The 19,357-nt window shown below is 39.3% G+C and overlaps 1 protein-coding gene across 1 annotated transcript in view; it reads left to right on the top strand.

Moving 5' to 3' along the window:
- CNTNAP2 (contactin associated protein 2) overlaps nt 1-19,357 on the top strand; it is a 1,369,824-nt gene that overhangs the window by 543,267 nt on the left and 807,200 nt on the right. The window contains exon 4 of the mRNA XM_069958388.1: nt 18,537-18,684. Coding sequence (XP_069814489.1) covers nt 18,537-18,684 — 148 coding nt within the window. The remainder of the gene's footprint in view (nt 1-18,536; nt 18,685-19,357) is intronic.

Below are 19,357 nucleotides of genomic sequence, written 5' to 3'. Positions count from 1 at the left end.
TACATGGATAATCATGAATAAATAATAAATTCATTTATTTCTGTATTGTGTTTATTCAGGGTGGGAAAAATAGGGTTTTATGGTTAGGTTTCCATACTATCAATCACCGTCCGGAAACATCAGTTGTTCACACAATGCAATGTGCAGCGGCGGCCGTACATTGCATTAAAGTGAATGGCTAATTGATTTGTTGGCACACCCGATGGTGCCCGCAAATCAATTGTGAAAAAAGAACATTCCTGCAGCCGATACAGAGTACAACCCAGCAGCCAGCTGTTAAATGATGTGTGAACATAGCCAAATACTGTAACCCCAATAAGTTATAATACAGCCGCAGGACAGAGATCTCAGGGAGCCGGGGAGTTAAATAAGTTTCTGCACTTTTCTTTCGGCTTGTTCTCCTAATCACTCAAAACCTGACCAACAACTTAGTTGTTTTAAATCACAGAGCCATTTTAATATGAAAGTTTCCTTACTACTGAAAGATAGAAGTGTTTAAATATGTGTCCATTATATGGCTGTGTTCACACTAATTGTTGTGTGATGACGGTTCATGAATGGAACATGTGCTATGGACATTATGATTCATTGTGATGCCGTTAACTCCGAAACAGTTTAAATCTTCGTGCTACTGTACTGACACTGTACATACCTAAATTGTGGAATGTGTGAATTCCCCTTTAAGCTCTGTTCCCACAACATTTTTTATTCTCCAGTTATAATTTTTAAAATGACAGCCGTCTTTTTGAGTCCACAAGGACATTTGTTATTTTGAGGATTGGCCGCAATAACCGCTGCTGGTACATTATTCGAGTCTGGGTTACTAATTGCCCTTTGGATGTGTCTTTAATTGAAAAGTCAATTGAATTTAATAGTAAAAAGAGAAAGGACGGTGAAAAAAGAAAAACTTGTGTGAACAACTAAAAAATACCGTCCGGTGTTGGCAAAAGACATGATCATTATTTTAATGCTAGTCATTTTATACACTGTGCATTTGACATCTGTCATTCCATTGACTTCACTGCATTGCATTGCAGTCAGTGAAAGTGCGGCAATAACGGAGGTGTTTTTAAATAGAAAAAGCAGACGCCATTTCTCTTTTGTTCATGTTGTGTGAACATAGCCTTATGCTTTAAGTATCTTGTAGGAAATCTCACTGGAATCTTTTGGAACCTCCAATGACTTCCAATAAATGAAAACATGATATAATAACATAGATATACACATGAATAGAAACAATTGTTATATCTTGAAATCTGTCACGTTTTATTACTGACTAAAAATAGATGTCACTGGTTTTGAGGAGATGATGAAATAAGGCCCACTATTTCATCTCTTTCATGTACTAGAGATATTAGAATGCAAATTGTTATATGAGTTCCAGGACAATATGATGTCATCTTGACAATCAGAGTGTATATTTCTTTACAGAGAACTTGTGCAATATCAGTACAATTCAGTATATTCCCCAGAAATTCTTTCATTATAATATTACCTTCAAGGCATTTCACTTACTAACAGGAATCTAATATAATTTAATGGGTCACTATAAATGTTTTATTGAATAATACTGGTTCTCTATACCTACATGAAGATCTTGTGTTAGTCCATGAACCTCTTGCAGTCAGATATTCAGTCACCAAACATTTTGAGGAAATTTAATTTAAACTGATAAGTCATATCATACTTGTGTGGTAAATTTGATTTGTGCAACTTTCCCTCCCTCTTTTTATGCATATGTGTGTGTATGTGTGTGTTGTTGTTGTTGGTGGTGTAGTGTGCATTTTTAAGTAATTTCAAGTGTAAACAAGCTTCAATGTTACCTTTATTTTGCAGGGTTGTTTGATAACCTTGATACCTAATTCATATAGTTTAGTGATGTTCAACAGAAATAACGTATTGGGGGGAAGAGGGTTGCAGAGGATTTGAAAAAATGGAAATCATGTGATTTAAATATTTTTTTAAACTGAACTAATGTTAAAAAAAAACAACAACAACATTAATCTAAGTACGATGCATCCAGCTTAGAAACATTATTTTGGTACTCGTTTAGATGTTGCTATGTGTTGCGCCCTTACTATGTGCACTAGAATAGGTCATAGTGTATCTTAAATAAAACCTTAGACCACTCATTTTTTTTTTTTTTAAATATGACTCTGTGTTTAATGAATGCCACTAATGATGTGTTTACACAGAGAGATTTATCTGACAGATTTTTGAAGGCAAAGCCAGGAACAGACTATAAACAGAGAACAGGTCATAAAGGAAAGACTGAGATTTCTCCTCTTTTCAAATCCAGTCCTGGCTTTGGCTTCCAAAATCTGTCAGATATATCTCTCTCTGTAAACACACCATAAGTAACACATATCATAGGTAGGAATTAGAGATACAAATTAACCCCTTAAGGTCAAAGCCTATTTTCGTTTTTGCGCTTTTGCTTATTCCATTTTAAGTTTAAAAGTCCATAGCGCTTGCATTTTTTCACCTAGAGACGTATATGAGCGCTTATTTTTTGCGAAACCAATTGTACTTTGCAATGACAGGAATTATTTTTCCATAACATATGCTGCGAAACTGGAAAAAAATCATTTGCGCTGTCAAATTGAAAAAAAAACAAATTTGTTTTGATTTCGGGGAGTTTTGCATTTACGCCGTCCGTCCTATGGTAAAACTGACTTGTTATGCATGTTCCTCAAGTCGTTACGATTACTATGATATATAACATGTATAACTTATATTGTATCGGATGGCCTGTAAAAATTTCAAACCATTGTTAACAAATATACGTTCCTTAAAATCGCTCCATTCCCGGGCTTTTAGCGCTTTTATCCTTTGGTCTATGGGGCTGTGTGAGGTGTCAGTTTTTGCGCCATGATGTGTTCTTTCTATCGGTACCTTGATTGCGCATATACGACTTTTTGATCGTTTTTTATTACATTTTTTCTGGATTTGATGCGACCAAAAATGCGCAATTTTGCACTTTGGAATTTTTTTGCGCTGACGCCGTTTACCGTGCGAGATCAGGAATGTGATTAATTAATAGTTCGGGCAATTACGCGCGCTGCGATACTAAATATGTTTATTTATTTATTTATTTATTAATTTATATTTATAAAATGGGAAAAGGGGGGTGATTTGGACTTTTATTAGGGGAGGGGATTTTTTATTAATAAAAACACTTTTTTACTTTTTTTTTTACTGTAACTAGAAGCCCCCCTGGGGGGCTTGTATATACATAGCACTGATCTCTCATAGAGATCAATGCTGTGTATATACACAGCAAAGATCGATGAGATCGGTCATAGATTACTATGGCCTGCTGCAGGCCATAGCAATCTATTGCCGAGCCGGGATCATTGTCATTCCGACGCTGAGGCCTGGCACGGGCAGAAGAACGGATCTCCCCCCCGCGATCGCATCGCGGGGGGGAGATCCGTCCCACTAGACACCAGGGATGTGAGGTCTGAAGCCTCTAAGTGCAGCTGTCAGGTTTGACAGCTGCACTTAGAGGCTTAATTAGCCGGCGCGGCAACGGGACTCGCGCCGGCTAATAGAGGCACTGCCCGGCTGCACGTGTCAGCCGGGATCAGCGCCGTTCAGAGCGGGGTCCCGGCGGGACCCCGCTCTGAACACCCCGAGCGGCACCATGACGTATCAGATACCTCATGGGTCGCTAAGGGGTTAAGGAGTCATCCAATGTATGCATTCAATGGCTGAAATGACCTCATCTTAAATTTGAAGTTTAATAAAGGAAGGCTGACATGTAGTGATGAGCAAATACTGTTCGATCGAATAGATATTCGATCGAATAGTAAGGTATTCGATCTATCGAATATTATCGAATAGTTCGCAGAATATCCCACAGCTTCCGTTTTTTACCACCAAGTGGTCGAATAGATGTTTTTTAATAATCAAATACTTGTTCCCATAGACTTTAATGGGATCGAATATTTGATCGAATATTTGAATATTCGTACGAATATTCAAATATTTCACTATTCGCTCATCACTACTGACGTGTAAATGTCACAACAGGCAACATTTATTTAGCAATCAATTATCGCTTATTAAAAGCTACTAAAACAACCATTAATATTTGTCATCTAACCCAGCAAATCGCTACTTATTGAGTTCTCTGAGGCTACTTCTTTCACTGTATGATTGATAAAATACTATCCTTAAGACCTAACAGATCATTTAAGATTTATATTGTATTTTTTAAACTACTCTTTTTTTGCACTTCAACATTTTAGATTTTAACGTTTTGTATACAACCTTTCCTTATCAATTTTCATTTTGTTCTGCATCATGATTGCTGGAGGACACATTATTCATATTTTGTTGCTGTCAGTAAGTAGATAGGTCTGTTCCTCAAAATTCTAAGTCCATTTTTCAAAAATGTCTTTGTTAGAACAAAGCCTTTATTTTATCAGAAATGTGTCCCCCAAAGCTTGCTGTCATCACAAGTGTAGGATAATGGATGGCTGCACTTTAGAAGCTACTTTGTAATGTTCCTAAAACTTGTTGAGCCAACTCACAATATAAGCGTCTTCTCTGTAGTGTACATTCAAAGATTTAGTTTAGTTTTGTTTTTTTTGTATACAATATGTATCTGTAGTTAACCCCTTCATGAAAATATTGAACCTGCCCACTCTTGTGATACTGTGAAATATTGACTGCATCCACAATTTCTGCCCACATTTGTGCACTGGAAATAAGATTCAGTGATTGGATTGCTTATTGACCCTGGCAATGGCATGACAGATCTCACGATTGCCAAGCTACTGACCCCATTTCAAAAATGCTAAGTATGTTTTAACCTAGCAAAATTCTATTTCAAATAAATTTTCACATATAGTAGGGTTAAAAAAGTACATTCACTATTAAAAATTAATTATAATCTTTAGTTCTATATGATAGACTTGGAAAAAAATAAATTATTTTAGGCGCTATAATGATTTTTTTGAAAAAAAAAATATTTTTGCAATAAAGACTATTGTTTTCATTTATTCGTAGAGTCTCAATATAAAGTCTGCACAAATGTCCAAGGGCAAATAGTACTAGAAGTAAATATATCCTGACAGGAGCTCTGATGCACAGCCAGAGCTATTTTGCTGGGTCACATAGAACAGAGATTCCTGTTTCTTTACAGCAGTTCCATTGTCTCTTCTGCACTGATCTTAAGACTGATGATCTGTGCAACAAGACGGATGACCTAAGACCGAACAAGGAGAACCAAAGCTTTTATCGGCCTGTCAACTCATGCCAGGGCTTTGAGAAATGTTGGAGTGATAGATAAAAAAAAAATTACCATTGGAAGTCTAAAGATAGAGAATGATAGAGACTGTAAAAGGTAGCGCAGAGCAGCTTCACACACAACGGATCGCAGTGGAAATCTCACTGCGAGATCCAATACAATCCAAAATCCTGTCATTTCCTATGTGAATACATACTTACAGCGAAAGTTTCAGACCGCTGCCAGTATGTAAATCACCCGCCACCTTAACCCACACGCTGCTGGTGCATACATTACACGTCCTTGCTCATGCCTGCTGCACGGGCTCCCAGCTTCCTACTCTCCTGCTCAGCCAAGCATTGGCTGCGGCTGAGGAATGCACTTTCATTATGAAATAACGGTCGTTACTTTGCCTTAAAAAGATGTTGTGTGAACATAGCCTAAATCTTGTACTTTAACTCCTTGAGAAGCAGTGGACTAACTGAGGTCTGTTTTAGGCTACATTCACAAAACATTTTTCCTTTCCGTTCAAAATTATGTCCATAATTTTTGAGGTTAAAATGACGTCCGTCATTTCACTGCTTGACCGCTCGTCAATGACAGCTGTTGGTACATTTTTCTACTTTAGGTGGATTAATTGGCCTTTTAGTGTGTCTTTTATTGAAAAGTCCATTGATTTTAACTTTAAAAAGGTGAAAAAAGAAAAATTGTGCGCGAAGAACTAAAATATAATATACTGTTTGCAGTAGATATCCGAAAATAATTGACATGATCATTGTGTTTCCAAAATTTACCCAAAAATATAATCTTCAAAGCCTGTTTTCCTGCCTTGTCTTAAAAAAATGGTAATTATCCTTGACTTTAGAGTTTGAGTACCAAATAGTCAAAAATGGAGCCATAATGTGCTGCAGAACAATTGAGTATTTCCTAAATATTGATTATCTATATTTAAGTAAATAAATAATAATAATACTATAGGCAACCAGATTTTTAAGTTTTAAACTGCCGTTTAGGTACTAAAAATATATACTTGTTGGAAAAGCAACACAAAGGAGTTGAGTAATTCTAGTCTCCATACATACAGGACACTAGGTATTTGCGCCTGTATTAAAGAGACAAAACATCAAAGAACTTTTTAAGATTTTAATTCATTATCCTATTAACATAATTTGTCACACAAAACCCATACCACATATATAATTTTTTAAACACATTTTGGGACACAAAAAAGATATCCCCTATTAAATGCATAAAGGAATATCCTTTTTATGTCAGAGCTAGCATGAATTTACATTACAACTCATACTTAAACCAAATGCCACAACTTACATTCTTAGACCCACAATGTGGGCATTTATTAAAAAGTATATGTAAGCAGAGTACAAAAATATATGTAAGCATAGTACTTGGAACCAGTCCAGCATGTCGACATTCATGTGACTTTTTCATGTTCATTATTTTTTTCATCATTTCCATTATCTTTTTTTCCATAGATCTCTACTAAATAAGGTAAATTGTGGAAATCTGCATAAACTGTTTTATAAAATGTAAACGTACTACTTGATGCCAGAGCACAGAAAAAAAGAAAAATGGGAGCTGTATATAATTTACAAGCTACTGCAAATTGATTTTTCAGCCTTGCAATGATGGATATAGTCCCAAACAGAGTGTTATCTATAAAGAGCATATTCTATACAGCATTTGTGTAAATAAAAGCAATATTTCACCACCGCACAAATGAAATGTAGTTTAATTATACTAGAAATACACTGTTTATTAGATTCCCCTGTATTTCTCAAACAGTCTAAATCTTTGATTTCAGTTCTGTAAAGATCTCATTTTGTACTCCAAGGTACAAATTTTAGGACTTTTTGTTTTTTGTTCCAACACAGTTTGTATCATAGTCATAGGATTGTGGAATATTTCCTTCCAATGCAATATTAGTAAAATTCATTGAAGATTTCTATACGTCTGGTTGATTTTTACTAGACAAGTGTCAGAAACTGACACTAGGACTTATGCACAGAGCAGATGTGCGTGGATTCTGTATGGTAGTGCATGGAAGCCATACAGTTCTGTAATTGTGAGCAATACAACCTTTATGACCTGTAGAAGCAATACTTTTAGGAAAGAGTATGCTGGTCGAAAAAACCTTTGTATGGTACTGCCCATTGACTTAATAAGAGCTACAGTATCGGACTCCTTGCTGAAACTGATGCTGAACCTTATAGCATACCTTAGGAGGACACATGCTATTGTATATGTGAGTTAGCAGCTTTGACAGTATATTAAAACCAGGTGTTCATCACTCTTATCAAGTCTATAAGTACAAATTAAGTGCGTAATTTGCATATGCTGACTGCATTTTGACTCCAAGTTGACAGCCATAAAAACAAAGAGTGAAACAGCCAAAAAAGGCATAGTGGAAACATAGCCATTGGATGACAATATAGAAGGCATACTCTCCACTGAGATAAGTATATAAATGCTTTAATAAAGAAAAACTTGGATTCCAGTGTAGCATGTGCTGGAACCAACAAAACTGTATTTTATGGTGCGTTCACACCTACAGGATCTGCAGCAGATTTTCTGCAGCAGATTTCATTTAAATAACTGAATACAGCATCAAATCTGCTGCAGATCTGCTGCAGATCCTGTAGGTGTGAACGCACCCTCAAAATCTAGAGATGAAGCAGAGCAGAGTTGTATGGCAGAACATAGAGCCTGGAGTCTAGGGATGGAGCAGAGCAGAGTTGTATGGCAAAACATGTAGCCTGAAGTTTAGGGCTGGAGCAGAGCAGAGAGGCATTGCAGAGCATGTAGCCTGAAGTCTAGGGCTGGAGCAGAGCTGCATTGCAGAACATGGAGCCTGGAGTCTAGGGATGGAGCAGAGCAGAGCTACATGGCAAAGCATGGAGCCTAGAGTCTAGGGATGGAGCAGAGCTGTATGGAAGAACATAGAGCCTGGAGTCTACTGATGGAGTAGAACAGACCTTCATGGCAGAACATGGAGCCTATAGTCTAGGGATGGAGCAGAGCAGAGCTACATTGGAGAGCATGGAGCCTGGAGTGTAGAGATGGAGCAGAGCTGTATGGCAGAGTATGAAGCCTGCAGTCTAGGGATGGAGCAGAACAGAGCTGTATCACAGAGCATGGAACCTGTAGTATAAGGATGGAACTGAGCTGTATGGCAGAGTATGGAGCCTGGAGTCTACGGATGGAGCAGAGCAAAGCTGTATGGCAAAGCATGGAGCCTGGAGTCAAGGGATGGAGCAGAGCAAAGCTGTATGGCAGAGCATGGAGCCTGGAGTCTAGGGATGGAGCACAGCAGAGTTATATGACAGAACATTGATCCTGGAGTCTAGCGATGGAGCACTGCAGAGCTGCTTGGCAAAGCATGGAGCCTGGAGTCTAGGAATGGAGCAGAGCTGTATCGCAGAGTATGGAGCCTAGAGTCTAGGAATGGAGCAGAGCAGAGTTGTATGGCATAACATGGAGCCTGGAGTCTAGGGATGGAGCAGAGCAGACCTTAGTGGCAAAGCATGGAGCCAGAAGTCCAGTGATGAAGCAGAGCTGCATGGCAGAGCATGGAGCCTGGAGTCTAGGGATGGAGCAGAGCAGATCTGTATAGCAGAGTATGAAGCCTGGAGTCTAGGGATGGAGCAGAGCAGAGCTGTATGCGAGGTATGAAGCCTGGAGTCTAGGGATGGAACAGAGCAGAGCTGTATGGCAGAGTATAGAGCCTGGAGTCTAGGGATGGAGCAGAGCAGAGCTGTATGGCAGGCATGGAGCCTGGAGTCTAGGGATGGAGCAGAGTTATGTGGCAGAGCATGGAGCCTGAGGCAGACTCTTTGAGAAGATTGGCAAGCTGACTGCACAGAGTTAAGTATGAGACCTCCACCTGGAAAAAGGATCAGGACCTCTGCAGTCACAAGCAGCGATTCCAATAGGACAGTGACAAAAGCTCAGCTCCTATGCAAGAGAATATCAATTGCACTCAAAATAAATATTTTCAATTGCTCTTCGGCCATCATGTATATTAAAGGAGAAGTCCGGCCAAAATAATTTTTTTTATATGTTATTACCTATGAAAAGTTATACAATTTTCTAATGTACATTAATTATGGTAAATGCTCATATACTGCTATTTCCCTTAATTTAGTGTATCAGGAAGTGTTAGAATTATCTCAGAAGCAGTGACGTCACGACGAAAGGTGTAATTCCTATAGAGTGTCCAGCAGGGGGCGCTCTCTATATTGAAGTCAATGAGTACAATTGACTTCTATATATAGTGCGCCCCTGCTGGACACTCCATAGGAATTAAAGTGTATGTAATGTTATGTTATGCACTGTACTTTTGGCGACTTCATGAATACATTTATAGAATACTTTGGGGAGCAAGTGTCCTTGCTCCCCAAAGTATCCCATAAATGCATTCAATGAATAGATTTGCAGGGCTCCGAGCAGGGAGGGAGAGGAGTGCCATCTACCTCCCCCCTCCCTGCTCGGTGCTGGGAACATATACAAAGTACTACTCCCCCATTATCTGCAGATAATGGGGGAGTAGTACCTGTGCTATGCCTATCACCGCCACCGCCGCTCACACAGGGGCTGCCTCTGACTGCCGCTCACTCCCACCCGCCCGCGCCGCTACTCACTATCCGGCCGGCCACGCCGCTCCTCACTATCCCTGACTCCCGCCTGCGCCGCTACTCACTATCCGGCTGGCCGCGCTGCTACTCACTATCCCTGACTCCCTCCCGCACGCCCCGTTCCTCACCGCTCCTCACACTATCTGGCCGCCGCTCTCTGCTCATGCATGACGGCCGCGTCAGCCCGCCCCCACCCCGGCCGGGAGCATGGCACTTCCTGGTGTCCCCGGCCGGGGTGGGGGCGGGCTGACGAGGCCGTCATGCATGAGCAGAGAGCGGCGGGCAGATAGTGTGAGGAGTGGTGAGGAACGGGGCGTGCGGGTAGGAGTCAGGGATAGTGAGGAGCGGCGCGGCCGGCCTGATAGTGAGTAGCGGCGCGGGCGGGAGTCAGGGATAGTGAGGAGCGGCGTGGCCGGCCGGATAGTGAGTAGCGGCGCGGGCGGGTGGGAGTGAGCGGCAGTCAGAGGCAGCCCCTGTGTGAGCGGTGATAGGCATAGCACAGGTACTACTCCCCCATTATCTGCAGATAATGGGGGAGTAGTACTTTGTATATGTTCCCAGCACCGAGCAGGGAGGGGGGAGGTAGATGGCATTCCTCTCCCTCCCTGCTCGGTGCCCTGCAAATCTATTCATTGAATACATTTATGGGATACTTTGGGGAGCAAGGACACTTGCTCCCCAAAGTATTCTGTAAATGTATTCATGAAGTTCCCAAAAGTACAGTGCATAACATAACATTACATACACTGTAATTCCTATGGAGTGTCCAGCAGGGGCGCACTATATATAGAAGTCAATGGTACTCATTGACTTCTATATAGAGAGCGCCCCCTGTTTGACACTCCATAGGAATTACACCTTTCGTCGTGACGTCACTGCTTCTGAGATAATTCTAACACTTCCTGATACACTAAATTAAGGAAAATAGCAGTTTATGAGCATTTCCCATAATTAATGTACGTTAGAAAATTGTATAACTTTTCATAAGTAATAACATATAAAAAAATAATTTTGGCCGGACTTCTCCTTTAAGGTATTTACAGTTCCATAAAATTATAAATCGGCAAGCTCCTGTCAGTGAAACTTAAAGTCTGCGTATGTCAAAGGTATTTAAGGGGTTAACTGCAGGCTTTCCATGCAGGGGCCAGTAGTTATGTGGTGACATTGTACGCATTTTTTGAGTAACAATATTTGCCCTGACATAGGATAAGAGAAGGAAGGTGAACCTCTAAAGATGGGTCATGGCAAATAGGGACATTTAAGATATCATATCCCAGGTTATAGTGGATAGTTATTTTAGAACCTTTAACATTTTTAAGTTGTTTTATATTGCAGCATGGTATAAACATGTAACTGAATTAAGATTTCTCTATTGTAAGCTCTTCAATTGGTTGTCATGGTATCAAAGGTTCTAAAAATGCATCCTTGTGTGCCTTCTTTCAGTCATACAACTTTTGATAGCTTGGAAAAAATACTTTGTATTTCATGCTAAAACATATCTAATAGGTATAATGTTTATTGTGTGATTTCATAGACAGCATTGCCTCCTTTAGCTAAGGGTACTGCTGAGTTTATTGCAGGAAGTATCTCAAGCATCGATCCCGCATGTAGATGCATTAACTCCTTCAAGTCAGCAATCTGTATATATACATTCCTGCTGCACATACCCCGTGCAGCAGAAGCCTATATGTACGTTCTTGACTGTCAGAGGGGTTTGATGTGTGCGGGACTGCTGCAGTGAGAGCGGTCCCACACTCATCAGTTTCCCAGGAACCCAGTATAATGACAGGCATCTGTGATCCCGCAGCTGCCTGTCATTAACCCCTTAAATGCACAGTGATCGCATTGTTTAACCCTTTGAGGACCAGGCCCCAAATGACCCAGTGGACCACGCAAATTTTCATTTTTGCATTTTCATTTTTTCCTCCTCCCCTTCTACAGGGCTATTTAAGGGCTTTTTTTAAGGAGTAGTTGTACTTTGTAATGGCGTCTTTCATTCTACCATAATATGTATGATGGAACCGCAAAATTAATATTTACAAAGATATAAATTGGTGAAATTGCACTATATGGTAAAAGCGACATGATACCATTATTCTATAGGTCAGTCCGGACACAACCATATGCAGGTTTACACAGATTTTCTAGAGTTATATATTTTTTTTTTTCATGAAATCCTTTTTTTTTGCAATTATTAATAAAATGGGCCAATTGTTATGCTTATAACGGTTTTATTTTTTCACCAATTGGGCTGCATGTGGTTTCATTTTTTCCACCATGATCTCTAGTTTTTATTAATACCATATTTGTGAAGATCGGACGTTTTGATCACTTTTTATTAACTTTTTTTAAATATATAATATAACAAAAAAATCGGTAATCCTGGCACTTGTTTTTCTCTTTTCATTTATGCCATTGGCCGTTAGTGATGGCGCTTGCTATATTTTAATAGATCAGACAATAACGCACGCTATGGTACATTATATGTTTATTTATTTATTTTTATGTTTTATTTATATAATGGCAAAGGGGGGGATTTTAACTTTTATTGGGGGAGGGGCTTTGGGGTAGGGTAATAATGATTCATACTGATAATGATAATAATGATCAGTGTGATAGGCGATCTGCTCATTGAGCCTGCCTGTGCAGGCTCAGTGAGCAGATCGCCGATCGGACAACGTAGAGGCAGGACAGAGACCTCCAGCAGTCTGTTACAATGATCGGGATTGTTAAGAGACAGGGGACTCCCCCTGTCACTTACACTTAAACGCTGTGATCGTGGTGACTAAGGGGTTAATAACATGTTGCAGCGCGATCACTGCAGCCTGTCATTAACAGTGAGGGCCGGGCTGCTCACTGCAGCCGTCCCCCACCTCCTATGAAGCACGCTCTGCTTTGGTACGCTCAGGGTCATCTGGGTACAGACTTCCAGGGTGTACTGGTACCTCCTTAGTTGTCTAGGGGTTAAGGTAGTCAGTGACAGGACAAGCCCCTGTTACTGACTGATTGTGACCCCCGCAGACAAGCTCCCGGTCGCTTGTACCAAGGGGCAGGGGTAAGTCACCTACCTCTGTCCTGTCGGATCGGTGTTCTGTGCATAGAGTCCACTCTCAGGCAGGCTCTATGCATAGCTTGCTGATAACACTGATCTATGCTATGGCGTAGCATAGATCAGTATATGCAATCTTATGATTGAATGTTTTAGAGTAAAATAAGTGTTTTTACAAAAGTGTAATAGAAAAAGTTTTTTTTAAGTATTTAAAAAATCCCTTATGTAACCCCCACCCCCAATAAAAGTTTAAAATACCTCTTTGCCCATTATAAAAATTTAAATATGTAAAATAAATAAATAAACATACAGTAATATATATTGTAGCATGTGGAAATGTTCGATCTATTAAAATATAACATCATTGTTCCCGCACGTTGAGCGGCGTGAATGAATAAAAAAAAAACAAACAAAAAAAAAAAACGGATTGCTGATTTTTTAAAATTAGAAATTAGAATATATAATTTATAATTAATAAAAAGCGATCAAACATTTTGTTTTACAACATTATAACGCCAATAAAAACTAGAGATCATGGGCAAAAAAATGACACCCCAACAAGCTCTGTAGGTGGAAAAATAAGAGCACTATGGCTCTTAAAAGGTGGGGAGGAATATTTCACTAATTTGACCCGGACTTCCGTGCATCAATTGGCATGAAGGGGTTAATAAAAAACCACTTCAAAGATAAATCATTGAACTTTTCTATATTGTTCATAATTGTGTGAAAACACTGTAACTTGACATGAATTTGATCCTTTCATTTTTATCTTTATGTATGTTTGCACTGCTGCTATTTGCATTATTCTAATTACCTAGAATAAAATTTTCTGTGAAATATTATTAAGAAAAATTGGTTGGTGACAAGGGGAAGATATAAAAACTTCCATACAACACAAATGTTTGTACTACATTTTAGCTTTCTCGCTGGATGTCTTATTTATGGTAATCATTGCACCTTGGAATACTGTAGCAGCTCTCATAAACAACCAAATGAAGTGATTCCTCCTCTGCATTTACATTGTTGTGAAACATTTCATTATCCCGTCCCGTTGCTGGACCAACAAGCCATTAGAGAGAGACAGCAGATTGGTATCAGCATGTTTATATCGAACATTGAAAACAAAATGGCGTATCCAGTGCCAGTGCTTCATACACAGTGGACTCTTGATATACTTTCCTGATTATTTTGGATGCATTTTGTGTTCAGAATAAAGAGTTTTTGATTTAATTTTCAGCTCCAAGATGTTAAGCAATGTCTGAAATGCTGGATATTGTCTTTGGCACCATCAGGTTATAATTAAGCCTTGTATGTCATCATTGTAGTAATTGTATACAGACTCCAAGCCGTGGAAAGTTTATGAATAACACCATTCTAATCAATGTCTTATTAACTGGTGTAGTCCCACATGCTTAATATAGCTGTGGATCAAACCGCTTGTGCTTTACTGTGTGTACTACTTAATTATCAAGCTGGCATCTGGTTCTTGTGAATCAAAATTTTCTTCATTACGTCTTAAGGCTATGTTCACACAACTTACTTTTTATAAGAACGGACGTTCTTTTCAATTAAAACAACGGCCATTCTTTTTATAGTGAAATGTCTTTGTGTTGCACTGAAGTCAATGCAAATAAATGTCATTGTTCATACAATGTTTTGAACCACGGCCGTAGAATTGTGTAAATTAACATGTCAATTTTTTTTCTGGCCGGTGTGCATTCATTTCAATGCAATAACAGCTGTTGTTTGACTTCCTTTAAAGCATAAATGTCACTATGTACAGTTTGAAATATCTGACACATTTGACTCAGGAAATTTAGGGCTTCCATAGAAACCTCTTATGTCCAAGCCAGTTCCATGCATTAGCCATATTAAAGGGAATACGTCAACACCAAGGCCCTACCTGAGGTGCTGACAGTATGCTGTAGTTGACAGTCCCCTAGTGAGCATGGTACCTTATAGTAATTAGCCCATGCATTGGAATGGATTTTGCACAATTATGGGTCTCCAAGTGTAATGAAGAGTCAAAGAGGAGTTGTGGCTTAACGTTTGTGCCTCCCTCTTCTCTATAAATAATCAACAAGGAGTGGTGAGGCGAGCCAGAGTGCGGCACAATCGCTGAGCTACAACTCCTCTTGACTCTTCATTACAGTAGAAAAACCCGAGGTTGTACATTATCAACTACGCGGACAAATTACCAAAAGGTACCATGCTGACAAGGGGACTGCCAGCTACACCACACTGTCAGCACCTCGGTTAGGGCCCAGGTGCTGACAGATTCCCTTTAAGTTATAAACTCAACCATTGTTTGTTATTGACGGCTGTTAATATTGATCATAAACATTATTTTCAGGCCGTCATTATAAAGTTATGTTTATTATTTTACCTTAAAAGACATTTTAGGAACAAAGCTTTAAATAGTAATATTCCCAAGCATCTCCTATCACTTATAAAGATTTACATTTAGCCTCATTTCATGTATTTCTGCCACATTCATTACTAGATTTTTTTTTTGGGGGGGGGATTTATCAAACATGGTGTAAAGTAGAGCTGGCCCAGTTGCCCCTAGCCAACAATCAGATTCCACCTTTCATTCCTCACAGACTCTTTGGAAAATGAAAGGTGAAATCTGATTGGTTGCTAGGGGCAACTGAACCAGTTTCACTTTACACCATGTTTGAAAAATCTCCCTCTTTGTTTTCTTTCTATGGTCTATTTTACTATATTGGCCTAAAATATGGTAGATATATCAAAACTGGGGTAAAGGAAACAAGGAATTTTTGGTCATAATGACCAAGAAGGTCATTGAGGGACTGTATAAAAAATGACATTTCTTTAAGATGAAAGGTGATAGCCTCTTTATAAATTTGGCTCACCTTTCATTGTATTGCAGCAGTTCAAGTCTATGCCAGCTATAATTCCCTAGATGGTGGAGCTATTTACCTACATAAATATAATTTCAGGCATAATTTACATCAATTTCTAGCATGCATTATAGAAAAATCTGCTAGGAAGGGCAAGGCCCTGCCTCCTTTTTGGTGAGCCCCACCCAGTTTTATAAAGGTGATGACAGCAGTGGAAAAAGGGGAAAAGTCCCAAATATTTTTGCTAAATATTGTGACTTTTATACCTAGAAAATTGGTTCTTTTGCAAAGGGAAATGAGCAGTGAAATTTGATTAGCTGCCCTGTTCAGCTACCAGAATTATCTTTCCTATTGTCTTCATTTTATTTATTTGCTGTTTTCTGGTCACCAAGCCTTTAGCTTGCTTTTTGTTTTGTTTTTTTTTGCTATGAAATATCTTTAGATTATCCTTTTGCTGTATATATTTATAATAAAATAATGTTCCATATACGTACCCTAAGCTTTTCAACTCTATTACATCATTCCCTCCACTTTTTATTTCACACAAAGCACCTTCTACACCTTCATTACTGTTCTCTGATTCACAGAAAATCCACCCAGAGTTTTCTGTTAGACATATAAAATAACCTTCTTCCAGTCAATAAGAACAGACATCTATAATAGCATGTTCTTACTTACTTGCCTTCTATGTTTCTTGTCTTCTTTTGTGGAACACTTGTCAAGGATCTTTGAAAATTGAAATGTGTTATATCTTAAATTGATTTCATATATATTGTTTTATATCAGTGCCTTAAAAATCCATTGCTGTTCTGCAGTGCAGAACATGCATCTCAGCCTAGGAGTCTACAAAAGCTCAATGTTTACCTTCAAATGTTTTACCTTCAAATAGTTTAGCTTTCATCTTCAGCTACCAACCAGCTTGTGTTCTTCAGCCAATAACCTAAAACTATTATTCTCCCCTATTACAACCATTCACTCACTGACGTGGGCCATTACATTTGCTATTCATGCAATCAATCTAAAATGGAAACTAACAGCAGGCTAGAAAGCTCTTACTTGCTGTTAGTTTCCCCTTTAAAGGGATTTTCTGGGCATTATACCTAGGCCATTAATGTCTGATCTGCAAATGCGTCAATCAACTCTTCAAGCTAGCTGCGATTCCAGCACACACAAAATGAATGAACTGGGTAGGAAACCATACTCAGTGTCATTTTGTAGTGGTAGTGCAGGGTTACTGCAGCTCAGTTTTTATATACTTCACTGCAGTCAGCACTTCTTCAATCAAACATTAATGACCATCTACTGTATGTACAATGCCCAGAAAATCACTTTAGGTGTGCTACAGAGATGAGCGAACCGGGTTCGGGTTCGAGTTGATCCAAACCCGAACGTTGGGTATTTGATTAGCTGGGGCTGCTGAACTGGATAAAGCTCTAAGGTTGTCTGGAAAACATGGATACAGCTAATGACTATACCCATGTTTTCCACATAGGGCTTAGGGCTTTATCCAACTTCAGCAGCCACCGCAAATCAATTGCTGAAAGTTCGGGTTCGGATCGGCTCGAGAATGCTCTAGGTTTGCTCATCTCTAGTGTGCTATAAAGTGAAACTGTCATATATTTTTTTTTATTGCAGAAATCAGTAGTATAGGCTATTTTAAAAGACTCTATTGTAGGCTTTAATAGGCAAAAAAGCCTCTTTCTTTACGCTGAACAATTTCCCAACCTCCCCTCCCTCACTACTTATCTCATCATTATCAGGCAAATCCGTCTTCATTACAGAAAAGCCGGTGAAGACGGATTCTGCTGTGTCCATTATATCCTATGGAGGGGGGAGGGGCCAAGGGAGATGAGTGAGCAGGAAGAAGAGACATGAAGGTCAGCTGTTTGTAGACTGTCCAGGCACCTAAAATGCTGAGTTCAGAGGTCAGAAAGGTCAGTGCTTATCTAGGAACTTGCTGAGAGAAGATTGCAGGGTGTTGTGCTGTGCAGGACTCCTCTGTGCTCACCCACTCCTCTCAACCCCTCCCCTCTCCACAGAGCATAATGGACAAAGAAATCTGAAATCATAAAACCAATAACAAAATTTCTAAAAATCACTTGTACTGTTGATATTTATTGTTGTAAAAAAAAATGACCCTGAAATGACAGCTACGCTTTAAAATCAGATTCCTTCAAGGAGGGTAATTTCATTCAAAACCATTTTCTGTCTATGAACATATTCATATGCCCCATGCATTGCAAAAAGTGGTCATACTGATTGTTTTCTCCTACACTGCTTTGTCCTTAACTAGCTTCTCTTATTGTTTCACCCTATACTTGTTATCTTTATTGGCTCAGATTCAGGTTTCAAAGTTGTTATTTACATCATGATTATGTTTGCATTCTAGTTAAATTGCAAGCTCTTATAGGCAAGAGCTTCTCTTATCTTGTGTCACTGTTTGTTCTTTTATTCCTTCTTACTTATAGGCTATGTTCCCTTAACATCTTTTTCACATGAAAAGCATCTGTCTTTATTAAAAGACGGATGTTTTTCATGTAAAAAAAGACATTGTAGGAGCATAGCCATAAAGTGCTACAACACATGTTGGTGTTGTATAAATAGATATTTGTATTACAATTTTCTTTGTCCTGTGATCATGACCTTAGAACTTGGGATTATAACAATTATTATCATCCTAATGCTAGTTCTTTAGTGTTATATTAAACTAATGTTTTTTTTTTATTTTTCTACAGGCATTTCCTGGAAATGTTAACTCCGATACTGTTGTCCGGCATGAGTTACAGCACCCAATAGTAGCTCGGTATGTACGCATCGTTCCTCTCGATTGGAGTGGAGAAGGACAGATTGGATTAAGGGTTGAACTTTATGGATGTTCATACTGTAAGTTCAAAAAAATACAACTTTTATACCTACAAATAAAATACTAATGTAATAATTTAATACAGTATAATGAACTGAATGTTAAAGCCTGGTAAAATTATGGCTCAGAAACTGTCAGAATGGCTGCCCTGGAATGTTCTCCTACCCGGCGTGATGTATAATGTACTGACAAAGCTGTGCAGCTCTTTCATTACAGTGCCGCAGAGATTCAAACAGTTTCACGGCTGCGGGGCAGGGAAACAATCAAGGCCAGCCATTCACTGTCCATAGGTCCGCAAAATATGTGGACATGTGAATGCAGTCTTAGGCTATGTTCACACAATGTTGTTGTTTTTTTGTATGTCTATAGCTGTTGTTGCCGATTGCAACAATGGCCGTAGTTAATACAAGAAAATACATTGGCCGGGTGTCTATGGGATCCCGTCCGGAGTGTATACACATAGTGTACACTCCAGCAGGGACCCCTAGCAGCGCCGCAAACAACTGACATGTCAGTTTTCTGTGGCCGATATTCATTGAATAGCGGCCTTAGAAAAACATGTCAGTGCACACTATAGAACGAGCGGCCGCAAGCTTCATAGAGTGCAGTGGGGAGCTCTGATGTTGCCGCGCACGGATGCGCCCATATCAGAACTCTGCAGGCCGAAAGATCAGCACTGGCCGGGATGATCTC

Source organism: Dendropsophus ebraccatus, chromosome 2 (assembly GCF_027789765.1).
Source record: "Dendropsophus ebraccatus isolate aDenEbr1 chromosome 2, aDenEbr1.pat, whole genome shotgun sequence".
Lineage (NCBI taxonomy): Eukaryota > Metazoa > Chordata > Amphibia > Anura > Hylidae > Dendropsophus > Dendropsophus ebraccatus.
Note: the sequence above shows the minus strand (reverse complement) of the source record. Positions and strands in the feature narration are given on the sequence as shown.